Source organism: Rhipicephalus microplus, chromosome 7 (genome assembly GCF_043290135.1).
Source record: "Rhipicephalus microplus isolate Deutch F79 chromosome 7, USDA_Rmic, whole genome shotgun sequence".
In the NCBI taxonomy this organism is placed as follows: Eukaryota; Metazoa; Arthropoda; class Arachnida; order Ixodida; family Ixodidae; genus Rhipicephalus; species Rhipicephalus microplus.
The window spans coordinates 52,829,591-52,853,662 of record NC_134706.1 but is presented as its reverse complement, the minus strand read 5'-3'; the positions used below and the strand labels follow the sequence as shown (position 1 = coordinate 52,853,662).

The following is a 24,072-nucleotide window of genomic DNA, read 5'->3' as shown; positions in this document are numbered from 1 at the left end:
TGATGGCCCTGCCCAGGTGCTGGTCAAGTGGCCAAGGTACTCGGCTGTTGACCCGTAGGTTGCGGGGCTGCGACAGCCGCATTTTTGATGGAGGCGAAAATGCTGTAGGCCTGTGTGCTCGGATTTCGGTGCATGTTAAAGAACACCAGAAGGTCGAAATTTCTGGAGCCCTCAGCTACGGCGTCTCTCATAATCATGTCGTGGTTTTGGGACGTTTACTTGCACATATAAATCAAGCAAGCAATTCTTGTATGATAGATCCCGTACATTATAGCGCGAGAAAAATGCACCAAGATGGGACGAGAAAAGCGCACAGACGCAGCGCGAATCAAATTTATCGTAGTTCGACGAACAATAAACAAGAAGACATACTTGGACAACAGGGGACACATACATTGAACGTTTAGTAACAGATAGTATTTTCACTTAAGATGTTTACTCAAAGTGTGTACGAATATTCATATACATTATATCAATCTTCAGAGTCTATCTTCAAAGGATGTTAATCTAACGACTCTATCGTTAGAGTTTTTAATTTCAATGTGTCATGCAAGACCATTTGGACGCTGACACTCTTTGTTGACCAGGCATTTTTTAGGAGCGTGCCCACGAGCCTCCCTGATCTGGCAAAATCCTTGTGGCATGGTCATCGAGCCTTCTTTGACGATGTTGCTCAATAAGGGTAGGGCTTCGGTCGTGGTGAAGATATTCCACGCCAGAGGACGTTTGACAAACTCTTTGGACGTCAGTGCAAGGAAGCGCAGCTCGAGAAAAAACGGCAGCATAATAGCGCGAACGTCGGGCTGTTGATCGTTCTCCGTGACGCGTGACAGTGCCTGATCAAGCGACCACTTGTACACTGCTGTCACCATTGATACCTCTGGAACATTGGTCGCGTGGCGGAGGATGAATCTTACGGTGAGCTCGGTAGAAGAGGTGATCTTCGAAGAGCTAATCACCCTGAGAGTGTCCTGAATGATGAATGTGCTGGCGTGGTCAAGCAGGTCTTCTTCACCTATGGTGAAAACGTAGTTCAGGAGAGGACACACGTCGTCCAGCTTCATGTGGCCTTTCACGAATGACACGCATCTCTCTTCCAGTTTAGGGACGAGATACTTGGCAGCGGCGGTCCGCATGCACAGGGCCTGATGCACGTTAGCCACTTCCAGACGTCCGCTGTAGAAGTACATGCATTGCGAAACAATCAATAAAGCAGTTGGCTTAAACAGTTTCCCTCAACGTGGTGTCATGTCTGTTAAGCTCAGTCTGCTGTGTCATGAAACACCGTCATACATGTTGTAGAACATAAGGCCTTTTCTGAAACAATGCTAGTCTAGCATACTGGGGGGAGGGGGGCAACAAGAATTCAGCACTGGATTTTATTCAAAGTTGATGGCAATAATTACTATTGAAATAAAATAAACCCTTCCAAATGAATAAACTTATTAAATATTATTACATATATAATAATGCTATGTGGTAACATTATACTGTTTCGGGTTGTGTTTGTGCTATACAGGATGTGGATGGTGCCTGGAGAATCGGCCAGCTGTGGCTTTACACCGTTTTCAACAAAACGGAATGCTTCAGCGCATGATTCAAGCTGCAATTAGAGCATACAAAGTTATCTAAAGGTTTTCGAGAATAAATTATGGCGTACTCTTAATCTTTGCCTGAACACGACAGCGATGTTTTGTCCCAACTGCTTAGATAAACCACTTAGCGCGTACTTCATAGTGTTTGATGTTACTCGACAAGCTTAGATGGTGCATAACTACAACGCAATTGATTAAGTTCAAAGTGGCGTCCGTCGGTGAATGTTTCGCACAAGCCGCACTCTATGTATTATGGGTAGCATGCTTTGAACCAGGGAAAAATGTCTTCGAACTTGCTATGCACCCATTAAGTGGTTGTACGGGAAGGCCGGCAGTAATGTGTGTCCCTTTTCTAGAAAGTGGCCTGCCTCAAAACCACGAAGTCGTTATAATCACACGTTTTGACGCCCGATGGCAATGTACGTGTGTACCACGCATTATTACTTCGGTATCAAAGGTTACATTGTGAAGCATGTATACAGGACGCCTTTGTAAAGCATAAACGTTTTTCGCACAGCATTTACAAGCGGAAAAAAATTATATCACTGTATTTCCAAGCAGAAGCGTTGCTATGCGGTAGAACACCTGTTTGCAACGCAAACAGCCAGGTTAGATTCTCACTCGGTTCCAGCAATCTTATTTAATTATTTTTTGCATCTTTCTGACTTTGTTTTGTCACTCAAAAGATTATTTTTCGCTCGGAACCAACTATGCCGACGCCAACACCGCACTTTCTGCAAAACGAGCTCTTTAGCGCTATCTCGTTAAAAGTTCGCAGGCAACTTGATGGGCTGCCTATATGCAGCACTGGTCAACCAGTTTTTGAGACGAACTACAAGCTCAGCGAACACACAGCCTTCATTTTTGGGCCCGTGGTGTTACTGACAAGGATATCAAAATACTGGACAACTACAGTTGGCTGATCACCAGAAGACTATCGATCGGGACAGCAAGTGATGTGGAACCATGAAATTCAACGTAGGAGGTATGAAGAAAACTATGTAGGAAGTTAACGTAAGAGGTAGGAAGAAACTATCGGGATAACGCGTTGGGAAACTCCATGCTTCTATTTGAAAATAAATTTTATGCAGTGACCCCAGGATTTCAGGGGGTTTTTATGTCTAAAAAATGTGCAGGCACAAAAGAGTGCACAAATGTTGCCGCAAATTAGTTCCATGTATGATATCGCAAAGAAGAAACGCAGCGGAAAATTCACGGCAAAGAAAATCATAGGGAGGGAGGTTTCCATTGCACCACACTCAACCGAGCGACAATTTGCTGGTAACGTTTGGCACAGGGGAAGATGAAAGAAAGTGAAGGCAAAGCTCAGCGGATACTGAATGAAAGTGATCGACAAAATGCTCGTTCACATAGGTGAGAAATACGGGTTGGGTCCATCATCCTGTGAGTAGGGCGGAGACAGAATTTACCTCAAGAGGCCTCTGACGCCTTCCGGGTGCAAGTCAGTGATCACTATGCGGTCCTCTTTGGCGAAGTCACCATAAAACATGACCTTGAACACTTCATTCTGCAAAGCCAGGATCATCTTGTGAGCCTTGAAGGTCGCCTTTGTGCCCGGGAAATGGGAACTATCCACCACGATCTCCACGTCGGCGAGGTCACCGGAATCCAGACATTCGGTAAAGGAAAACACCTGAAAAGAGGCAAAATGCACACTGCGATGACGCCAATTCGTTATAGAGCGATCACAAGTGCGATCGATTGGTTTGGAAAACTGTAAATGACACACGTAGCGCATTTCAATAAAACTTTGAGTTAAGAGATCGTCAAATAGAATGGAAACTTTTCGACTGTTTTCTGTTGGAGGTGTACGAGCATAAAGTCATTGTATGAACGCATGCAGGGATGGTGAGGAGAAAAAAAAAAACAGTGCTAAGTAACGTATCTCAGCGGCCGGCAGTGGTCGCTATAAAAGGTGCATCACCTATATTATTACGCAAACGAAGCTTGAAGGCACAAACGGTAGCAAACTACTGTGTGAGAAAAATTAATTTTGCACTTTTTAATAAATTCTAGATTTATTCAGAGATGAGAAAAACTGCATTCGTTACCTCGGCACCCGTCGCAGCCTCTTTGATAACTTCCTCGGCATGGAAGGGCGGACACGGGTAGGAGTAACTGCAAATATTTCTTGACATGCTACGAATGTTCCGGTAATCTGGAAAGGAAAACACACAAGAAAAAATGTATTGCAGCCGAATTTTCTTTTTGGAGCCACCAGCCAGGGTCTGGCAAAGCGGGCTCGCCCTTCCCCACCACCAAACTTTCTTTCAGCATGACCTACACACTACGAAATGACACTCGACCACATTTGGCTACCCGAATCCTTCCAGAAATAAAGATGATCCCCCCTCCCCCCAAAAAAATTAAAAAAAAAAATGTCTGCCTGCAACCTTGCCACCCGCTGATTGTCGAATGGTTGTGGTACTCGAGTGCTTAATCGATGGTTGCGTGATCGAACACAGGCCGCGGCGACCGCATTTTTGTAGAGGCCATAATCCTCGAGGCATTAGCACTTTGATTAAGGCGCACGTTAACGAACCACAGCTGGTCAAACTTTTCCGACCCCTCCAATATAGTGTTCCTCATAACCATATCGATGTTTTGAAAGGCAGACTAAAGGCAACTATTAGGTCGATGTTGACTGTTGAAGTAGCGTTCCGGAAACCTCGTAGTATTACTTTTGTGCTAAGGAAGGGCCTATTTTGAAATAAAATGACGTTTTAGTGGTTCGTATCAGGTTAGCGCACTTCAAAGTACCCACCTCAAGAAGCGGACTGACCGAACCAACTCACGTCACTGCTGCTGTGCATATCTTTGTCCGACTTTACTGTGCTAGTAGCAGCATACCGAAAGCAGTGGGAGCCACAGCAGCAACAATGGCCACTGATCAATTTCCCACCACTGGCTCGAAATTTGCAGGCGTTTTTTGTTTTGTTCAACTGGGCCACGCTAGATAGCACCACCTGTCCATTGTAACTACGCGAAGATTAGATTTTTGAACCACTTGAGCCATTCCCCATAATCACGTCCAGCGGTTATTTTTTTCATGAATCAAACAGAAACGAACATGCAGCATTTTATTGTGTCTCTTGATGCCCAGAAGGTTCTTTATTTAGTGCAGCTAGGCCGATTACTTGTGATTAATTGTATGCGGTCTGTCTGATCTCATCGGGATCATTCTGAGAATGCCTATACTGCGACGCATGCGTTCTTGTGCATTTACTTTATTTTCTTGGTAAGTACGGCATTGGTATTGATAATATTGTCATTTTAGATAGCACGACACCGGGCATTGCCTTCTACACACGTGACAGGATCCTCGTGGCGCTGCAACTGCAAAAAGGGTTATCGATGTTGTTTGCATACACAGAACTCATATCATAGAAAAATAAAATGCGCAAGTACACAACGGTGGGCACTGAGAGATCATTGCGAATTTCCTGAGAATTCGTGCTTCTCTGACAGTTGTATTCTCAACCTATGAGTGCGCTGAAAAAAAAAGGAAAACAGAAATGCCACAAAGGGATTTGAAATGGCTCTAAGAATCTCATTTTGTGTGTACATGAGACCGCGTGTCCTTATCCGTCAAAATACAAGAATTTTTTCATTCAATCGGGAAGTCTTACATCGCAAAATAATTTACAGAAGGAGGTCCCAAAGCTCTAGGCTGCAAGGGCACCTTCTCTACTAAATAGACAAACAAAATATCAATATCAACTTGGCAACGACGATTAATGTTCAAATAAGCAATAACACTTGACAGCAAATGTAATAAAACGCGATAGCAAAATACTCTGCGATACATGTTGCAAGGATTCAAACTATGAAGACAAGCAGGTTAATATAAAAGAAAATGCAGCGAACCAGTTCAACTACTAACATGCAGTATTGTAGAAAAGATAGAACATATAAACAGAGTAGCGATTATACTGAAAATCTGACATGCACATTGATAATAACAAAGCAAGAAAATTAGTTGATATGTCACAAAACGGGAAATTTGCTAAATGTTCAAACACAAGAAAAGAGGTTATTTTATTATAATATTTATATAAAAATAATTACAGCAAGATATAGCCAATTTACCAACATAAATTAAATTATTTAGAGGTAAATTAAACACGAAAACAATTTATTTTTAAAACAGCCTAGACTACTACAAAGCTTAACGTTTCCTGGAATACTGTTGCAGAAGAACATTGCTGTAAAACCACAAATTAATCTATAATAATTACTTTTAATTTTTGGTAACAAGAAATTTTTGATGCTAATTGTGTTTTATTTTGATTAGAGAGTTGTCCTTTGCCAAAAAATATTGAGGAAACGGTGAAGCGAAGGGAATTGTATGTAAGGATTGCCATGTTAAAAGTAAAAAGTTATGTGAAAGCAGGTGCGTAGCCAGAAATTTTTTTTCGGGGGAGGGGGGTTCACACAGACCCGACGGGTGGGGGGGGGGGGGGCACAGGCATCAGCTTTTTTTCTGTGACGTCACTATGGGCAGTAGTTCAAACAGATTGTGGACATGTATATCAAGACATAAGATTCCCCCTCTCCCCATGCGTATGGTTGTGAAGAGAGTAAGTAATAGTACTCTAAGGATGATTGATTATTATGTGGGGTTCAACGTCCCAAAACCACCATATGATTACGAGAGACGCCGTAGTGGAAGAATCCAGAACTTTAGACCACCTGGGGTTCTTTAACTTGCACCCAAACCTAAGCACACGGGCCTACAACATTTCCACCTTCATCGGAAATGCAGCCGCCGCAGCCGGAATTCGATCCCGCGATCTGCCCGTCAGCAGCCAAGTACCTTTTGCCACTAGACCACCGTGGCGGGGCAAGAGCCGCAAGTTTTGCAGCCATCAATGAATTTGGCTTGTCCGCCTTGAAACTTACGGTAATAGGATTCGCTATTGAACAACCAATGCTCCGGACGAACGCCGAGGTATGGTTTAATAATCAGCATAAATACGCACGCAATTGGCGAACTTCCCGTGCTATAGTATTAGAAAGAGCTGTTTCGGCACTGGTGATAAGAACTACAAAGACGATAACAATGCGAAAAGCATCCTCCGTAATTTAAGAAAAAAGAACACACGAAGCCCTACTATAACTAAAGCAGTCAATAGCACCGTGAAAGCCTCCTTGATCCCCCACACACCACCGTGTTTGTTTTGTTTTTTTCTCTCCACCCTTCTGCGCAGAGCTGGCGCCCGTCAATGTCGCAGCCTGGTCGCTGCGTGTCATGTTAGCATCCAAAGCTCTCGAGAGACCAAGCGGCAAGCGCACACAGATAGAGGGCGATACACGTGGTACGGGCGACCGAAGCGGCGCCAAGGAGAAGCGATAAACGGTGTCGCCACAATGTCGCGCCATGCGTCTAGACAAAGTGGCGCTTGGCCCCTGCCAGCGCCGCGACACAAGTAGGCGATTCGGGCGGAGGCCGGAGAAGCCTGGTTATGGGCGCGCTGTACGCATACCGTGGTCATGCGGTAGGCTTGCATGCGTGCTGAAGCTTGTTGTCGGAAAAGGATGCGGCGTAGTTGGGGGTGTTCAGAACTTAAACGCGAGCAACGGCCGCGCACGCCTTACATTAATAGTTCGCGTAACCGTTATTACCTCTGTAATAGCACTGCTTTTATTGGACGTACCAGTAATGTGCATACTTGCACATGTAATCCATAATTTTGTTTTGGCGCAAATACTCTTTTTCAAGGAACGAAATGAATGCGATAGAAGCGGTTGCCGAGGTCGGATCAGCGGCTACGGTGCTGACCCGAAGGTCACGGGTTCAAACCCAGCCGCGGCGTACGCATATCAATGGAGGCGAAATGGCAGAGGCGCGTGTACTGTGCGATGAAAGCGCAGGTTAAAGAATAAAAGTCAGTCCGAATTTCCGCAGCCCTCCACTACGCCATCTCCCATAATCACATCCTGGTTTTGGGACGTAAAACTCCAGCGCGGTAAGAGTATGCAATCTAGAAGTACACGTTGTTGGGCAAGTCAGTTTATGTTCGATTAGGAGTCGCAGTTGTGGCTCTTTCGAGCAAAATAATAACGAGGGAAGGAGCGCAAAGCCATAACCGTGGCTTCGATCTGATTGAGGTGTAATACACACTGATATTGAAAAAGAAACGTCATGTACTACATAAACACGGACTATTCACACTTGATGCATCTGTACATGAAGATGCACCACCGAGTCCGTGTCAACGTGTCCTGTCTTATAGCAGTTCACGATCATTAATACATTTGTGTCACTCATACGGTATTCCCTCACCGGCTTCCAAATGGTGGCTGTGGTGGTTAGACGGAAACGAAAAAGGCACTTGATTTGTGCAGTGCCTTGAGGGCGTCGGCGAAGCAATTAATAGAAAAGGTGGAGACATAAAGGAACGAGAGCACTCGGCGCAGAAGGCGCGGCAAAAAAGGTAAGAGAGAAGAGAAAGCTGGGAAGACTGTTAGAGGAGTCCGAGGACGGGGCACCAACCGGCGAGAGCTACGCAACTCAAGGACATCGCAGTAATACATTATACAACCATTCGGAACGAAATACACGGAGAGAATCTCTGCCAAATGACAGAGGCTCACAAACAGACACGTATAGATACAGTCACTCGCGGACGCTTTCAAAGAACGACACGCGTGGTGCCGCCTGCTACCGACGAAAGCTGACCTAAACGAACTCAACTGAAATGCACTTCTGCTGCCACTTACCCGACATTGCGTAGGAGCAACCAAACGATCTCCGAAGTATCGAAGCGTGTAAAATCCTGCTTTGAGCCAACAAAAGAAATGCGGAGTCCGTCGAAGAGGGTAGAGCGGACAACGTACCTTACAACTGCTTGCTCACTTCGAACGAGCAACTGAAAAAAATTCCGCCAATCACACAACTCGCGCTGCTCACACGCTCCTCCACAAAACTCGAAACCACATGCTGTGATCTCTAAGAGAGTATGGTCATTCTTCAATGTAGCCACGCTAACGCTTTAGAAAATGGCGCTGCACGTGTAGTCACGTGTCTTGCTCTAGTAGCCAATCAAAAGCGCTGCAGCAGCTCGAAACGCCTGACTGCACCCTAGCCAAACCTTCAGAAATATCGCTGTGTTTACTGTTGCGGGAAAAGTACCGCATTCATTTTCCGACCACCTCCCGCTCTTTTCCCATTTCAGCGCGCTTGCGAGCTTGTGGTGATGTGATCATTTCGTGCCGTAAATGCTTCTTCTCGGTCGTGTCTCGCACTCTCCCCTCCATGCTCGTCCAGCTTTTCTCGGCTGGCAGCATACGTAATGTGCTTTGGAAAGTGCATTGTAATTCGATAGCTTCAATGAGCTAGTTTCGCAGCCGTTCCGGCTTCAGGGTCGATATCAGAATTTGTGTCCTTGGTTGTGAGTGGAAAATCAGCGTAAAATCTGTGACCGAAAAATCGGGAATGACGCTTATGTGATAAATAGAAAAAAAAAAGCAAATCCCACATACCACGGGAATTGATGTCATGCGAAGCATGCGGAGGCAAAGTGACCGGCGTGATTTTACGGCCGAGCGAAACGTGACAAAATGACGCTAAAGTTATGTACAAATGTTCCCACATGTGTATGTTGAGCCGCCGCATACCTTTTATCTAGCCAGTTGTTTACAGTTGCGTAACGGTGTCAAGAGCAACATGCGTTCGTTGGGTACATAGGTAGTATGTTAGTTCTGTTAGTTCAACGTAGACCCATTTCAGTGGATCTATGGCACTATCAAGGGCGGCACCATTAACTGGTGGCACTCAACTTGGGGGTGCCGCCGCTGTCGCGTGTTTTGGCAGTAATGATGGACGGCATGATCGACTGGGCAAATAATCCAGCTCGATAGCACAGCTCCGAGTTCACCCCTGAACGACGGGTTCATCGGATAAAGACGGCGACACTGAAACTGCAGGACGAGAAGTAATTCAACAAAATTCGACAGTGGAATTCTTAGCAGATTTGAACAACTACGCATAGGGTATTATGGGCAACTCAAGAACTTCCGCTTCTACCTTGCTCCCCTTCCTTGCCGCGTCAGCGCAGATTGTGTTCCAATCACGGATTTGGAAGCGTTGCTCTACGCCAGAGTCACTCACTCGAGGACTCGCTCGCACTGTCCATTGGCTGCTCCGACTCTACCATTGAAATTCAACATTAAATTATCCACTCAGCGCCAGTACATATATCTATGCAATCGTGGAGACCTGCATTGGAGTTTTTTTTTGGTTGGGGTGGGGGTGGGGGGGGGGGGGAGGTGGAGGGTATTTGCACGTTTGTGACATCAGATGTCCCTTGGTCCACACCTGTCTAGAGTTTCTGTATATGCTACATTCGGGTAGCAGAGTTGCCCGGGTGCCACACACTCAGCCTTTGACGTGTTCAGTGCACGCTATTCGTCGAGCGTCATCACGTGGTGATAGGCGGTTCATTTGCACTGAGGAGAAGCCGACACTGCGAATGCTTAGCAGATTCCGGGCAGATCCGGTTAGGTTGACATCGATTGTTGTCGCCATGCTTCTTCGTTACTGCCATGATGCCTGTTTGTCGCGAGAAATGTGGTAAGAAGTACGTTCTGCGTTCAATTGTACTATGTACAGCCCATGTGATCAGCCGCGGGTACAGCGGTTTTTGCTATAGAAAGATGAGTGTTCGGTGAGGAAGAAGTGAACAATCGCCTTCTTTTATCTGTCCATGGCCTTGCAAAATTTCCTCTAGTTGTATTACCCACAGATGCAGCGAATTAATTTTACATGCAGAGTTGGTCAGTCAGCACCGGCTGCAGACGTCCAAATCGGTCTGACGGGTAAAACGCTAAAAATATAAATAATCGAATCGGCAAGGTGTTGCAGCTAGCGCTAACTTAATGAAGCTTTTATACCTAAAACTAAATGAAAGTTGGACGTGACCGGGCTGTTCAACAACGATCCACAGCTGTCGCGAGCCACGATTGTAACACGAGCGTAATACAAGAGCCGCGCTAACAGGGGCGTAGCACGGCCACTCTACGTCACTATCCCCAGCTCGATTTATTTATTTATTTATTTATTCATTCAGTTACCCTCAAGGCCCGAGGGCATTACAGAGGGGAGTGGGTACATACATACATGTACAGCATACAAAGCAAAATACAACAACTGAAAAATTGCAATCATCACTTGCTACAGGGTTGAACTGAGGCTACGTACAAATAAAATTAGTGACGGCAGTTTTAAATAAAGCGGCATCTTTTATTAAGCTAAAACAGGTGGTTTCCTCACGCAGTTAAGGAATGAGCACAACGCAACAAAAAAAAAATTCATCCCCAATTGGCTCGATAGCGATCAAAAGTGCTAAAATAATTCATCATCATCATCATCATCATTATCATCATCATCATCATCATCATCATCAGCCTGACTACGTCCATGCAGGACAAAGGCCTCTCCCATGTTCCGCCAGTTAACCTGGTCTTGTGCTTGCTGCTGCCAATTTATACCTCCAAACTTCTTATTCTCATCTGCCCACCTAACCTTCTGTCTCCCCCTAACCCGCTTCCCTTCTCTGGGAATCCAGTTAGTTACCCTTAATGACCAGCGGTTATCCTGTCTACGCGCTACATGCCCGGCCCATGTCCATTTACTCTTCTTTATTTCAACTATATTATCCTTAAACCCCGTTTGTCCCCTAATCCACTCTGCTCTCTTCTTGTCTCTTAAGGTCACACCTACCATTTTTCTTTCCATTGCTCGCTGCGTCGTCCTCAATTTAAGCTGAACCCTCTTTGTAAGTCTCCAGGTTTCTGCTCCCTAGCTAAGTACCGGCAAGATACAGCTGTTATATACTTTCCTCTTGAGGGATAGTGGCAATCTACCTGTCATAATTTGAGAGTGCTTGCCGAATGTGCTCCACCCCATTCTTATTCTTCTAGTTACTTCAGTCTCGTGGTTAGGCTCTGCGGTTATTACCTGCCCTAAGTAGACATAGTCTGGTACAACTTCAAGTGCACTATTACCTATCTTGAAGCGCTGCTCCTTTCCGAGGCTGTTGTACATTACTTTCGTTTTCTGCAGATTAATTTTAAGACCCACCTTTCTGCTCTCCTTGTCTAACTCCGTAATCATGAGTTGCAATTCGTCCCCTGAGTTACTCAGCAATGCAATGTAATCAGCGAAGCGCAGGTTACTAAGGTATTCTCCATTAACTCTTATCTCTAACTGTTCCCATTCTAGGCTTCTGAAAACCTGCTGTAAGCACGCGGTAAATAGCATTGGGGAGATTGTGTCCCCCTGCCTTACACCCTTCTTGATTGGTATTCTATTGTTTTCTTTATGAAGCACTATGGTAGCAGTTGATACCCTGTAGATTTCTTCCAGAATGTTTATATATACTTCATCTATACGCCCGGATTCCCCAGTGTCTGCATGACGGCTGATATTTCTACTGAATCAAACGCTTTCTCGTAATCTATGAAGGCTATGTATAGTGGTTGCTTATACTCTGAGCATTTCTCTATAACCTGATTGATAGTATGAATGTGTTCAATTGTTGAGTAGCCTGTTCGAAATCCTGCTTGTTCCTTTGGCTGATTTAATTCTAATATTTTATTTACTCTGTTAGCAATTATCTACTACAGAGCAATTATACTACAGAGAGCAAGCTGATCGGCCTGTAATTCTTCAAGTCCTTGTCATCTCCTTTCTTATGTATTAAGAAGATGTTAGCGTTCTTCCAAGACTCTGGTACCCTTCCCGTCAGGAGACACCTCGTAAACAGGGTGGCTAGTTTTTCTAACACAATCTGTCCTCCATCTTTCAGCAGATATGATGTTACCTGATCCTCACCAGCAGCTTTGCCTCTTTGCATGCTCTCCAAAGCTTTTCTGACTTCTTCTATCATTACTGGTGGGGTGTCATCTGGGTTACTGCTAGATCTTATAGTAGTAAGGTCGTGGTTGTCTCGGCTACTGTACAGATCTCTGTAAAACTCCTCCGCTGTTTTAACTATCCTATCCGTATTGGTAGTTATTTTGCCTTCTTTGTCCCTTAGTGCATACATCCGACTTTTGCCTATCCCAAGTTTCCTCTTCACTGCTTTGACGCTTCCTCCGTTTTTCAGAGCGTGTTCAATTCTCTCCATGTTATACCTTCTTACATCGCATACTTTACGTGTATTAATCAACTTCGAAAGCTCTGCCAGTTCTATTTTGTCTGTTGTACTTGACACTTTCATGATTTGACGCTTCTTAATTAGGTTCTTCGTTTCCTGGGAAAGCTTGCCAGTGTCCTGTTCGAACTACCCTGCCTCTAACTTTCACTGCACACTCCGTAATGATACTCGTCAGATTATCATTCATTGTATCTACGCTAAGGTTGGTTTCCTCCCTAAGAGCCGAGTACCTGTTCTGCAGCGACACTCTGAATTCCTGTACTTTCCCTCTCAGTGCTAGCTCATTGATTGGCTTCTTGCGTATCAGTTTCTGTCGTTCCTTCTTCAAGTCTTGGCGAATTCGAGACCGTACCATTCTATGGTCACTGCATCGTACCTTGCCAACCACTTCCACATCCTGCACGATTCCTGGGTGTGCAGTCATTATAAAGTCTATTTCGTTCTTATTTTCGCCATTAGGGCTCCTCCATGTCCACTTGCGGTTTTCTCATTTTCGGTAGAAGGTATTCAAAATCCGCAAATTATTACGTTCTGCGAATTCTACTAGTAGCTCTCCTCTGGCGTTCCTAGTGCCGATGCCATCATCTCCTACTGCCTGGTCTCCAGCCTGCTTCTTCCCTACCTTTGCATTAAAGTCGCCCATCACTATAGTATACTGTGTTTTTACCTTACTCATTGCCGATTCCACGTCTTCATAGAAGCTTTCAACTGAAGCGTCATCATGGCTGGATGTAGGCGCGTAAACCTGTAATACCTTCATCTTGTATCTTTTTTTTTTCAGTTTAATTACAATACCTACCACCCTTTCATTAATGCTATAGTATTCCTCTATGTTGCCAGCTATGTTTCTGTGAATTAGGAGCCCCACTCCCAGTTCTCTTCTGTCTGCCAAGCCCCGATAGCAAAGGACGTGCCCATTCTGTAGCACAGTAGAGGCCTCCCCGATAGCAAAGGACGTGCCCATTCTGTAGCACAGTATAGGCCTCATCTGTCCTCCTAACCACACTGAGCCCTATTATATCCCATTTAACACCCTCTAGCTCCTCGAATAGTACAGCTAGACTTCCCTCACTAGATAAGGTTCTAGTGTTAAACGTTGCCAAGTTCAGGTTCCAATGGCGACCTGTAGTCCAGAGATTCTTAGCACCCTCTGCTGCGTTGCAGATCTGACCGTCGCCATGGTCAGTTGCTTCGCAGCTGCTGGGGACTGAGGGCCGTGAGTTATTTGACGTATGCATGTGGGAGGTAGTGGCCAGATACTGCACCAGGGTGGCCAATCCTTCTCTGGTGAGGGAGTGCGTTCCCGGCGGTGGTTACCGGTGAGGCCGCACCCCAGGCCTCTTAATGCAGTTCCATCAACATGCGGATTTTTTTTTCCGGTTGGGAACTGCACGGCACCGGGATTTGAGCCACGGACCTCTTGCATGCGAGGAGGATGCTCTAACCACTACGCCATCGCCGCACCCGCTAAAATAATTACTAATCTGTAAATCGAAAAAGCAACGGAAAAGAAGCCGAACATAATGCATGATTAACTATAAATATATATCTCTCGCGTGGCACAATCTGCTTTTTGCCATCATAAGTACCCTTGGAAAAATCGGTGGTGCTCCTCTAGAATGGCGGATATATCAATTACGAGAATACGATGAAGAGACACTCCCCTAAATTTTTATCTACACAGGTCTGATTTGGCACAGTCTACCCTATAGTATATGCATCCACTGCAGCGAGAGTTAATCCCGTCATCATTTCCTCTTAACATGCAATTTATCTACAAATAAATGAAAGGGACTGTTAGAAGCACCTCTCCGTCTATAGGTTGGCTTAAATGTATCCCTTCCGGTGGTACTTTCCATTGGAGCCTCTGAGAAAGGATATTTATTATTTATTTATTTCGACATACTGCCAATCCCATCAGGGATTTTAGCAGGAAGGGCGTCAACATAAAAATTCGAATAGGTACACAATAAACACATACATCGCGATAAAGTACAGAATGAAACTAACAGAATCGGATCATTTAACAATTTCAGATCAAAGAAGGCATAAAACATTAGTGTAAAGAAAAGTTGTCAGAAGAAAATAAATGCAGCGACTTGGTTGACACATTGGTTGACATATTGGCATATGCATCAAGAAACACAACAAGAAATCACAGGAGCGTTTGCGAGGCCGTATGGGATTTTCCAAAGGCAACAAAAGGAATAGAATGTTAAGCTGAGGCATAAGTTCACTTTATTTCAGACCATATTAGCTTGCTAGTTTTTTATTAGTTCTATTTATTTTATTTCTTATGTATCATTTCCCAATTGGTCCTTTGTTCAAACATCCTTGTCAAAAAAAAAAAAAAAAACAGGCCTGCGCGGTGTAGGCACAGCACAGTCACATCGAAAGCTAAAAGAATGGCTTTTCAGAGCCTTTTCGAAGCAGTCATAGGGTAACAACTGCAAGCACACTTGCTTAGTACCCACTAGGGCATTAATAATGAATTTTTGGGTAGTAGGTTGGCATTCGCCATACTATTTTTCGTTATTCTCCTGAGAAGCGTAGTATCCGCTAAACACTTGCTAGAAATTTTGCCACTTGTCCATGCAGTGACTGACGATGATGAGGAATGATGGCTGAAGTGGGTATGCGCCACAGGCAATAGGGGAACAAGAACAAGCTTTTGTGATGGTTTGGAGCATTGGACGGCCCACTCGTTGCGCTATTCGCATCGCGCGACGACTGGTTGTTCTTTCGCTGTTTTAAAACACTTTACAAGTCGTATTGTCGTGGTTGCTTTCCTGACATCAAGCCTGGCTAAGGCAAGTTTGACAACAAGTCACAAGCACCGGTGTATCTCGGTGATAGAGTACCGGGCTGGCACCCAGTGTACCAGGGTTCGCGCCCGACTGTGCCATTAGTGCCATAGGTCATGCCTGCCTAAGGCAAGTTTGACAACAAGTCACGAGCACCGGCGTATCTCAGTGGTAGAATATGGGCTGGCACTCAGCGGACCCGGGCTCAAGCCCCACTGTGCTATTGGTGCAAAATCTTTCGGGTCACGCGCGGTTGTGTTTCGCCGCTGCCGTCGGGTACGCTGATTGCCAGCCCAATATTGTAACACTGAAGATGGCACCGTCTGTTCAATTGAAAAGCGTGCAGAACATTGGTAGCCAGCGCTCTGTCCTGTTGTCGTTCTTTTCTCGTATACCCGCACCGTGTGTCTTATTTTTGTTAGTTTCTTTTTATACGACCATTGCCCATATTACAGAATGAGAATGTGAAACACGTCAGCGTATTTGAATGAGCACCATCACTTGTTGTCAGCGACGCTTCTATGCTCCGTGGTCGAACTGCTTGCTACGGACCATCACAATGCGCCTTGCCGTTCCGACGACTGTAAAGCCCCTAAGCAGTGTCGTCTCGCGTCGCCGGGTATAGAAGGAAGGAGGAGGAAAAAACCTTTATTGATGCTGGCTGTGCCAGATAGCCCTTATCCCCACCGGGCTGGTTGACATCCCTAGTCCGGGACGTCACTAGTCGAGGTCGTTACCCGAGCCCGCTGGACAAGAGTTCACTGTTCCTCTAGTGTGGAGCTATTGAGTAGGGTCGTCTCTCAGTCCTCTTTGGTGGGGTTGGGAAAGGGGGTTTTTTGGGTTCATTTGACAGGCCTAGACCATATGTTAAGTGTTGGCCACTTCCCCATAGTACTGGCACTGCCCGCTTATTTTTAGGTCGTAATATTTGAGTATGGCTGGACAGAGCAGCGTGTTTGTCTTTAGGCGCCGCAGGACGCGCTCCTCCCCGCCCCAGCGAGAGTCCCTTCGCTGGGGCGGGGTACAAGCGGCGTTGCTCAATGTAGTATTCTTTGATTTTTTGAAACCGTGTTAAAGGTGTGGGACGTTCAGGTCTATCAGGGGAACGGGGAGTTTCCCGGGAAGTAAGCACGCGGGCCGCTGCATGTGCAATCTCGTTACCCTGTAGACTCGCGTCGAGCATCGCGTCTCGGCGCACGCTCTTCGCTGGACGGGCTGGCCATTCCCCGCATGGAGCATCGCGTCTCCGATGCGGGTTGACTGCTCAGTAGTCGCACCCATGCCATCAAGCGCCGGTGTCACCAGAGTGTCGCACATCGGCAAGGGACGAGCGAGACGTTCTGCCGGGCGAGACGCGGGCGTGTGCACGGAGGACCACGGAGCCGGGCGAGGTCCAGGGTGGCCGAGGATCGGGGGGCCAGGGGAGTTGCTGGCTGAATCGAGGATCGCCAGCGGTGCCGAGCCGTACCGAGAAACGTGCGAAAAAGAGCTCGAGGGTGTAGGCCACGAAGGCAGAGGAAGCGGTGCGCTGCTCGAGAGGATGAGTTCCTGGCAGCGTTCCTGAGCCGGACGTGAGACCCGTACGTGTCGGCCAGGTCGAGCTCCGGTGTGTCTGTTCAAGGTCCAAGGCCGAGACCTGCTGAACGGCTCCTGCCTGTGTGCAGTGGCCGGGAGCAGGTTCGTGGGCGAGGCTTACCGGGTGTGGTCCTCGTGAGCCGTGGCCTGATCCTGGACCTCCGGAGTTGCGACCCTGACTGCTGGGTTGGCCGCGTCGTCCGACTCAACGGCGCTGCACACGGTAGCGTATCCGTGCGCCGTCAGCCGTTCCACCCATGCCATGAAATAAAAAGTTCATGATAATCCTTTCTCGTCCGCTATCAACAAACATAGTGACGAACTTCCTTAATCATCACACCGGGATAGGGGATCTATAGTGCAGTCATCGCCGATAAAAACACATGGGAACATTTAAATAGCTTTGAAAATGGACAACTATATCCATCTAGCCGAAAGCATATCATGCCTTTCGTGGGAGACCGCATCTCACGGTCTCACCGTTGGAGACCGCATCGCCTGGAACATCAACCTGTTTGTCGCCTACAAAAGAGCTGCGATCTACCGCGGCGCTTCGTGGGCTCGTTAGCTGTGCTACAGCACAGAGCAGTAACCCGCTTACCTTTGCCATGCAGGTTAGTAAACAGTAGACTCTGTTCTCAAAGAAATCAAGCAATTACTTTTTGCTACAGCTGCCGAGCCCACGGTGCTGCTTTTTAGTTGTTGTCGAGTGTGCTGACGTCATTCGTTCCTTGCTCATGTTATCGGGCGACGTCGAGTCAAATCCGGGTCCTAAGACAACCGCTATACTCGACGAATTGCATAAAATATCAGCTGGTCAGTCCAAACTAATTTCAGAAGTGACCTGAAAGACCAACTTCTAACCACGAATCAAACTATCGCCCAGTTGAGTCAGCGGATAAATGATGTTGAAAAACATTGTCAGAGCCTTATTTTGCTTCGCACAGAAATAGACAACATAAAGACCAACACAGCCCAGACAGCTCGCCAAGTATTCGAACTCGAGACACGTCTTGACGATGCCGAAAATCGATCCCGGGGAAACAACTTGGTATTTTATGGCCTGCCCGAGCCTAGTAATTCAGAAAGTTACACCCAAACCGAAGAATTGGTCATACAGCACTGTCGTGACCACCTTGGCCTTACAATAAATCCAAAAGAAATTGAAAGGGTTCATCGCCTAGGCCGTCACCCTCTCGAGCGCGGTCGCCCCATCATCGTTAAGTTTAGCTTCTATATACAAAACGAAAGAAGCTGTTCTTTCTAATGCTCGAAAATTAAAAAGGACTAATTACAGTATCGCACAGGACTTCTCCCGTTCGGTCAGAAACGCTCGTAAGCATTTGGTTGCTTTTGCCAAAACTAAATCTGATCGCTTTCAACTGTCTTACAAAACACTTTCTATTGGCTCGAAGAAATATATTTATGATGAAGTCTCGCAATCAGTCAGAGAATTCAAATAGCAATCAACGGGCTGTAAAAGAAAAAAAACCATCATAGCAAAGTTCCTCGGCAAACCTTACATTGTCTGTAATATTTACTAATATTCCCAGTTTCTTGCCGAAACGTCAGCTTGTATCAAATGTTGTCTTATCATCTACCAGCAATGTGCTCATATTAACTGAAACGTGGCTACATAGCAACATCAGTGACGATGAAGTTCTAGCCGACCTGCCTAACTTTCATATTTATCGCAAAGATCGCACAGATGGACGTGGGGGTGGGGTCCTTGTGGCAGTGAATCAGCAGCTATCATCTTCAGTATTACACATCGATTCGGACATCGAAATATTATGGGTCATCTGCCGCGCGGTACCACGAACCGTACTTTTAGGCGTTTGCTATAGGTTGCCCCAAAGTAACCTCGATTTCCCGTGCAAACTGAACAGCATTCTAAACACTCTCACAAGAGTGCATCCAAACGCTGACATCGTTCTCTTCGGAGATTTCATTTATCCTCGCATTGACTGGCATAACTACACAACTTTTAGCCCAGAAGAAACTAACTTTGTTGATGTGTGTCTGAACTTCAACCTCTCGCAGTTTATAACTGAACCAACGCGTGTCGCACAGAGCTCGTCAAACACCCTAGATTTGATACTAACAAACAACCCCGACTCTATGACATCCATTACACACTTAAGGGAAATAAGCGACCACAGGGTTGTTCATGCAACCTTTAACTTTGCACCGCTAGTATGTGAAACTTACAAAAAAACAATTCGACTTTATGATAAGGCCAATTATGAAGCTATCAACAGCGAGCTAACCCGCTTTTTCCCGGTATTTGAGACACAATAGTAATCATCCAGTGCAAGAAAACTGGTTGCTTTTCAAGAGCAAAGTGCTAGAGCTAATTGAGAAGTATATTCCGGTATGTATAGTTTCCGTGTTAACAAAAACAAACCATGGTTCAACAAATCACTGAAGCGACTAGAAAATAAGAAAAAAAAATATTTCCGAGCTGCTAAACAGAGCAACAACCCACTTCTGTGGGATAAGTACTCCTCCGCGGAAACCGAATACCTCACGGCAATACAAAACGCTAAGCACAAGTTTTTTCACAATGACCTTTCTTGTATGCTAACACGAAATCCTAAGCAATTTTGGCGGGTGATTGACCCAAAACAAAAACACACGATAACACTAGCTAATGAAAACAAATTTTATAAGTAACACGGAATGTGCGGACGTATTTAACACCGCCTTCGCAAGTGTATTTACTAATGACCATGCCATGCCTCCGATTGTACTAAGATCTCGGTGTATTACCAGCGAACTACCAATGCCTGACATTGTATTTTCCATTGATGGCATAATATCTTGCATAGAACGTCTCAAGTTAACATCATCAGCTGGTTTTGACGAAATTAATTTGAAGTTTTTACTTAATACTAAGAACATTTCGGCTGCTTTCTTGTGTATTTTGTTTTCTCAATTCCTTTCAACAGGTCACTTGCCCGATGACTGGAAAGTGGGAAAGGTCGTTCCCATCCATAAATCTGGCAGTAAGTAGTCACCTTTAAATTATCGTCCAATCTCGTTAACAAGTATACCATGCAAAATCATCGAAAATGTCATTTATTCACAAATAATTACCTTTCTAGACTTAAATGATTTTTTTAATCCTTCACATCACGGTTATCGCAAAGGTCTATCCTGTGAAACTCAGCTAGCTAACTTCCTTCATGATTTACACTTTAAAAACTTCTGTAACCAGCAAACTGATGCCATCTTTTTAGATTTCGCTAAAGCGTTCGATAAAGTATGTCTCATCAGCTCCTTCTTTTTAAACTTTCTAGCTTAAACATTAACCCTAACATTCTTAATTGGATTGCAGCAATTTTGAGGAATCGCTCCCAATCAGTTTTTGTTAATGAGTGTGTTTCTAACCCTCTTCCAGTTATGTCCGGTGTTCCCCAAGGTTCGGTGTTAGGTTCTCTACTTTTCCTAATATTCATTAACGACTTACCTTCGCACGTTACATGTCACATTCGCATATTCGCCGATGATTGCGTCATTTATCGTACTATTACCAATCCATCTGAGCACCAAGCACTTCAACATGATCTTAACTCTATTCAAGCATGGTGTGACCATTGGCTCATGAAACTTAAATCAACTAAATGTTAATCATTATCTTTCTCACGTCGTCAAAACCCTTTAACTTTTCCTTACACACTCGGTAATGTTGACTTGGACAGAGTCGAATCTTATAAGTATCTAGGTGTAACATTGTCATATGATCTAACGTGGGGTGCGCATGTCACTAACATACTAGTGGGCGCTAACAAATAACTTGGATTTCTGAAACGTCATTTACGCCACGCTCCCAAACACCAGAAACTTCTAGCCTACAAATCTATTATCAGGCCAAAGCTTGAGTATGCGGCTGCCATTTGGAGCCCGCCTCAGGCTTACTTAACAAATTCACTTGAGGCACTGCAGAACCGCGCGGTACGATTTATTCATTCATCATATTCATATAATGTCAGTGTGTCATCATTGAAAAAAGAATCATCTGTATTAACTCTTGCACTTCGTCGTCGCATTGCCACCCTAGCTCTGTTCCATAAGTTCTATTACAGCTCACGTGACCGACCGGACTTTATCACCACTCCAGCCCGCATATCTCATCGCACCGGTCACGCCCTACAAGTCACCCGTCCACGCAGCCACACCAAGACATTTTCTGCCTCCTTCTTTCCACGGGCATCATCTGAATGGAACGACCTTTCCCACAGCACTGCCGCCATTACCTGCCCGAGTTTATTTTTACAAAACGTAACACATTGTCTGTCTCGCAATTAACATACATGGTTAGCATTTTTTTGTATAATTTCTCTACATCCACCCCTTATGTAACACCCCCTAGTGGGGTCTTTAAGGTAATAAAATGAATAAATGAATGCCTTTCCAGAGGCCTTGATGAAGCAAACAGCAAACGCTAGACAATCTGCTGCCATCTGTGAGGCACTGTGCGACCCTTTATGGCCTTTTTATGGCCGCCTGGATCGCACACCGCCGCGCGCGCCCGATCCAGGCAGCTGTGGCCTCTAAGATGGCAAGCGCACGGCGTGTATCTTGGAGGCCATGCGACTCTCGCTTTAGATCAAAAACCTGTTTGTACCATTCGCGCGCGCGCATGTATGTGTCAGTGTTGCCATCTGTCAGACATTGTGAAAAACGTGTCTCGACTACAGAAGAGCGCCATTTTAGCAGAGGGAAGTGGCCAAACTGTCCAGTCATTGCATTACTATAGATACGACACGCTTGCGTGTATAATACAAAATATATTAATAAGTATGCACTTAGTGGTTAAAGGGCGCACTAAAGACCGGATATCGCTATCGCTTTCAACTCTTAAAGGCGAAGCTTCAGGGTCCATCAATTTTTAGGCCCGAAATGCATGCACAGTTAGTTTTATTGCTGTATTCGTGTCGAGCGAAGGAAAAAAAAAACTACTGTTCACGCTGGTCCTAGAACGCATCACGTCGAACACTCGTCAAACATGTTAGGGCGTCCAGCAAAGTGATCCTCTGGAGCAATACGTAGCATAGTGAATTTAAGTGGTCACAAGTTCTCCACCCAGGAGGAATGCACGAATATGCACACTGTTTCGAACCATTTGATGGAAGACGCGGTACGTGACGAGCCATTCAAGTTGGCGTGTACATTTGTACACACCGTGACTGGAAGCGTTAAGAAACTCTACGGCTGCGTCGGTGGTCAGCCTTTTGCTAGCGTGCACGCCTCAGTGACGAGCACGAGCCTGCGCGGACTTTATGCTGGAGTTTGTCAGCCCCTAAACCACTGTGTCACCAGTGCGGACCATATTGCCTTCGTATCCTGGTGCTTTGGCTCTCGCGTAAAAACCTTGGTATTCCCTCAGCGTGTGTGCCCATAGTTAAGTTTTCCTTCTCGTTCGTTGATCTCCTTGATATGAATTGAAGTCCCGTCAAGGAGATGATCGGCGTCGATGAAGCAGGAGGCAGGTTGGAGGTAATGAAAACTTGAAGGTATATTACAGCGAAATATTTACAGTCATATGTACATCTTGCCGAAGCACACTCACGATAACACAGGCATCAACAGCGTCTTACTCTTCTACTTAACTTTTCTTAAGTTAGAGCCTAGAACACTGTTACTACATACAACGTACTTAGTCTCACTGTTCGACCACCAAGTGGTTACGACCCAGACAAAAGTTGCTTCGTACGGAGTCGTACTGATCTATCAGTTAAATGATTGCATCCTCGAATGAAGAGAAACGGATTCCCTCCAGTCTTAAGCATCTTGCGGTAACAAAGAAAAAGGGGAGGGGGCCACTGCTGGTCCGCCTCAACATTCTATCATCCAATCTGTTTCAACTCAGATTAAGTCACTCCCTACTGGGCTGACCTTACTCTCGACAGCAGCGCTTCTACAGTTTAAACAGGCGTTTTGGTACTCTTTCTCATCATGTCTCTCTCTCTCCACCTCCCACGCGCTCAGGAATTCTAACGCTCGGGAGATATCGGCATTGTAGACCCCGTACATTCATGCCCTTTCCCACACCCAGCGAGCCGAGACGAACCTCCAAAGTCGGTGATTGAATGATTGCGCGCGGAACGTTATTGCCCCCGCAGGTAGCAAGCGGCCTTTGACTTTCTCCGCTTTCCTTGTGCTCGGGTCGTGCATCGCTGCGAATTTGAGCTGATCGCCAGAACAGAGCGTGTCGCCTACTCCCACTGAGCTCGCGCCCGGCCGCGGAGGCAGGACGGGGTCGCTTAATCCCATAGTGCGTTTGCCCCCAGCAGCGGCGACTTGTCTCTAAACCACAAACATTCCAAGCCGGTTGGCAGAGCCGGTTCGTTTCACATTGTGTGTTTGTCCCCAGCAGCGGAGGAGACGGACGTAGTTTGCATTCCAGGGGATAAGTGGTGTATAGTTACACGGGCATACCGAGAGAGAGTCGAGAAAGAAGCTTTGTATAACGTAGCTTCCCGCGCTGTCGTCCCATGCTTAAAGGAAGCAATTTGCGACCTTGCCGAGAGAGATCCGGGAAAGAAGCTTTGAATAACGTAGCTTCTGGTGCTGTCCCATCCGCACGATCAACTTATGAGCGGCAAAACATAACACCCATATTTACGATTTCTTCATGCCTCGGTGCACGCTCAGCATTTGTCCTTGCTCACACTTGTGTCCGTGCTTGCACAGCTTGCATTCTCGTATGATGGCCCTGCCCAGGTGCTGGTCAAGTGGCCAAGGTACTCGGCTGTTGACCCGTAGGTTGCGGGGCTGCGACAGCCGCATTTTTGATGGAGGCGAAAATGCTGTAGGCCTGTGTGCTCGGATTTCGGTGCATGTTAAAGAACACCAGAAGGTCGAAATTTCTGGAGCCCTCAGCTACGGCGTCTCTCATAATCATGTCGT

General features: G+C 45.8%; 1 protein-coding gene across 1 annotated transcript; it reads right to left on the bottom strand.

Moving 5' to 3' along the window:
- Window positions 1–545: 545 nt before the first annotated feature.
- Window positions 546–23,952, bottom strand: LOC142767765 (BTB/POZ domain-containing protein 6-like). Its single transcript, XM_075869997.1, has 4 exons — window positions 23,835–23,952; window positions 3,668–3,774; window positions 3,026–3,249; window positions 546–1,176 (listed from the first exon to the last, which is right to left on the bottom strand). The coding sequence occupies exons 1-4, from the start codon at window positions 23,950–23,952 to the stop codon at window positions 546–548; spliced, it is 1,080 nt and encodes a 359-aa protein (XP_075726112.1).
- Window positions 23,953–24,072: the final 120 nt, after the last annotated feature.